This window comes from Trichechus manatus, unplaced genomic scaffold (genome assembly GCF_000243295.1).
Source record: "Trichechus manatus latirostris isolate Lorelei unplaced genomic scaffold, TriManLat1.0 scaffold00021, whole genome shotgun sequence".
NCBI lineage: Eukaryota > Metazoa > Chordata > Mammalia > Sirenia > Trichechidae > Trichechus > Trichechus manatus.
In genome coordinates, this window is record NW_004443957.1 from 8,873,051 (window position 1) to 8,876,674 (window position 3,624).

At 56.5% G+C, this 3,624-nt stretch overlaps 1 protein-coding gene across 1 annotated transcript in view; it reads right to left on the minus strand.

Annotated features, from left to right (window-relative positions):
• The window catches only part of GALNT2 (polypeptide N-acetylgalactosaminyltransferase 2), a 235,024-nt gene extending 231,999 nt beyond the window's left edge, over positions 1–3,025 (minus strand). The window contains exon 1 of the mRNA XM_023728038.1: positions 2,859–3,025. Coding sequence (XP_023583806.1) covers positions 2,859–2,987 — 129 coding nt within the window. The 5' untranslated portion in view covers positions 2,988–3,025. The remainder of the gene's footprint in view (positions 1–2,858) is intronic.
• Between the last annotated feature and the right edge of the window lie 599 nt (positions 3,026–3,624).

Below are 3,624 nucleotides of genomic sequence, written 5' to 3' on the forward strand. Positions count from 1 at the left end.
CACCCCCCACACACCCCCTCTGAACCTCAGCATCAAGTCCTGAGCAGGGCAGCAGGGTTTGGAGGACTACTGGCACTCACTCCCATCGAGCTGACAAAATCTGCAATCTGAGGTGAGGTGGTTTTCCATGGTTTGCCAAATGGAGAATAACAGTTCTATGATGAGTTATTTAACGGGCAGGGCACACAATGACGAGCCCGAGCTGGGCTGCTGAAGCAGCAGAAATACTAGTCAAGCTTCTGCCAGACAATCTCCAAAATCCTACTACTGAAGCCTGATACCCCTGAAAAACCTAGAGAGGCAGAGAAATAGACTAAATATGGAATTAGAGCCCTGACTTGCATAGTATGAAACAAGAAGTATAACTCCACTTTTCTCTAAAAAAAAAAAACTAGCTAGTATTTAAACTCTGCCTTTGCATGCATACCACATTATCTTTTTATACCCATACCTTACAAGCTGCATAAACCATGTATTTCATTCAATCATGAGGATGAACTAAATTCGGAGAGATTTTCTAGTCCACAACTCCAAGGAAACAATTCAGGAGGAAAGGAGGCTATACTGTTTCCCTACAGATTAGGAAATCCACAACAGCAGGGTTCTTTCACCCTCTTTATATCCGGGTCCACCACACTAAGTTAATGAGTCTTCTACAGCAATCTGAAAAGCTATTGCATTTACACACCTCTTCCTCAACACACAAATCTCTAAACCATTCTAAGGGCCAGGATTAAATTTTATGGTTCGTTGACAGAAAGAATGGAATATCCCAAATCGCCAATCCATGTATAATGTTCATTTCCCCCACTTTTTTCTACATGGTCTCTGTACCTTCCTACTGCCACCACGCCACACCACAAGCAGTTCTTGGATTCATTTTTCAACTAAGAATCACACTTCTGAGGTCAACATGGCAGACCCCTCAAAAACTATACACCAGTTGAAGACTACCAGTGAGGTTCCAGAGAAACCAGCCTCTCCAATGGCAACACTGGGCTGTTTCTGATCACATATACAGTACTAATGCAAGTGGCAAACCAAGGAAAGAGAAAGACTACGGCTGGCTTATTTGTTTGGTTTTCTTTGGTATGGAAGACAGAAAGCTCTGCCAGGTCCCACCAGCACACCTATCTATCCAGACCTGGATAGTTTACTTGGAAAGATTTAAAAAAAAAAAAAAAATCCAATTAAACATGACCATAATCTTCAACCAGCTGCACTACTTCACTAGCTTGCACTGCCCTTTACCATTGATTTAAGAATAAGGGGACTTCATGTAAATATACAATGGCTTCCCTGCATTAAAAAGAAAGGGAAAATACAGAGCTAAGAGTACAATGTCAGCTCAGATGCAAGGTAAGATAATTACGCTCTTGGAAAGACTGTTTTCATTTCTGCCCCTCCAGGTAAAGCAAGCCCATGAAATTTATCAAGAATCTCTGCCATCTAATACCTTCAGCTGGGAAAGAAGGAAACAAGCAAGCAAGGAAATCTTTTAAGCAGCAGAACCTCAACGTTGACATTTACGGGTCTGACTTTCGCAGTTAAAACCTACTAATCTACAATTATTCCCGTTTGGCTTGTTCCAGGATACCATTCCCTTGTTCCTAACCAGCCGGCAATTCAAGCGCGCCCTGGTCCACATCCTCCAACTCAGAATTTCCTGGGTTTGCTGTGACAAGGAAAGTCACAATAATAAGGGTTACAGGATCTGGAGAAAGATAACACTGCTTTCAAAGCCGATTAGCCATTAAAAATCAACAAGCAGCAACAGTGGAGAGGTACATGAGCCCGGAGCCTGACACACCTCCTTCTCTGCCGGCGACTGGCCCCAGGACCGAGCGCTCGGGCTCCTAGGCGCTCCATTTCTCCCAACGCCCGGGCCGGGGACTGCTGAGAAGGGGTAGAGTAGTCCACACAGTTCCCACGGCCCAGCCGCTTGGCCCTTGGAGCTTTCTGAAAACACACGCCCGAGAAAGAAGACCTACCCCCAGCGGACCGAGAGGAAATGTGGCTGCGGAAAGGGCGCAGGTGGGTCCCGGGCGGCCAGCGGCGGGATGGAGCCCTAGGTGCCAAGTTAGCGGAGGGTAACGCCGAGGCTTGCGAGGAAAACGGCGGCCGCCCCTGGCCAAGGGGTAATGTCCGTGAAAGGCCTCGCTCGGGGGACGCTCTCGCCCTCTACTTACAACAAGCCGGAGTGTCAGTTTTACTCGGCACCGGCTGGGTTTTCCCCTCGAGAAAAAAGGACAGAGAAGAGGGCAGAGACCCAGACCCTTCTCTGGGGGGGAGGAGAGAGGAATGAGGGTAAGAGTTTTTTGCCGCTGCTAAGAAAGGCTGAAAAAAAACTTAAGACTTCTTTCTCCAAATCTTTCCTCTCCACCACCCCAACACGTCCCACCGAGGGGATGGGGCTCTGGCAAGCGGCCAAGAACCAACTTCGGTTGTGGGGGACAGAACGGGAAAGAACGTCATCCCGGGGGCCCGGGAGGAAACTCGCCACCCAACGCTCCCCCAGGCTTGCGCTGGCCCAGTCGCCCCCTCTGGGAGCCCCCGCCTGCCCGCACAGGGGCCGAGCCCCGCACCCGGGAAACTCAGCTTCAGACCCTGCGGCGAATGCGGGGCGGGGGACGTGGGACTTTCTCCCGGGAGGGAGTGAGGAGCCGGCGGACACCCAGCCAGGATGCCCCGCAGCCACCCCGAGGGGGTTGCGGCGGCCGAGAGGGAGCGCCAGGAGCTCGCAGGCTCGCAGGGAGGAGGCGCCGGCGGGCCACGGCAGCCTCCGGAAGGGGCCCGGCGAGCGCCCCCGCCAGCGCCTAGCCCACGGGTGAGCACGCGAGGGGCCGGGCCGCACTCACCTTCCTGCCGGCGCCGGCGCCGCCCGCGCCCCCGGCCAGCGCGGAGCCGCCCCCCGAGTACATGTAGTAGGCGATGCCCAGCACCCAGAGGAAGGCGAAGCAGAGCAGCATCCGCGAGCGCCGCCGCATTCTCCCGACCGCCGCGGGATCGGCCGCCGGCTGCTCAGAGTGCTGCCTCAGCGGCCGCCAGGACTGAGCGGCGCGAGCGGGAGGGCGGGGGCGCGGGGCGGGGCGGCGGCAGCTCCTCCTCCAGCTGTTGGGCTCAGCACCCTCGGCCGGCGCTGACGCGGCCCGTCCCTCGCGGCGCAAGACGAAGAGCTCCTCCCCAGGCCGGCGGGCGCGACAGCCCGAGCAGGAAGCAGCCGGCTTCGGAGGCGGCGAGCTGGGTCAGGGAGCAAAGGGCGACCAATCCGCGGCAGCAGTGGGGGCTGGGGCCCCGGGCCGGTAGGCGGGGCGAGCCGCGTCTCCATGGCGGCAGCACGCCGGGCCACCGCCAGGAGGGCCTCTGCGCTTCCCGCCGCCCCGCCCGCCCTGCCCGCCCCGCCTGCGGGCTCCTCCCGGCCGGACCGCCCTCCCGCTTTTCCTACTCCGCCTCCGCACCGCAGGCCTCCCCCCCTCCGTGAGTGACAGGTGGCTGCCCCGGGACCGACCGGAGCGCGCGCATTTGCGCACACACGGGGACAGTCGCAGTCACGTTCACGGTGGCGCTGGTACCTCGGCTCTTCCCTGCCCAGACTGTCACCTCTTAGTCCTCGGTCTTTGAGTC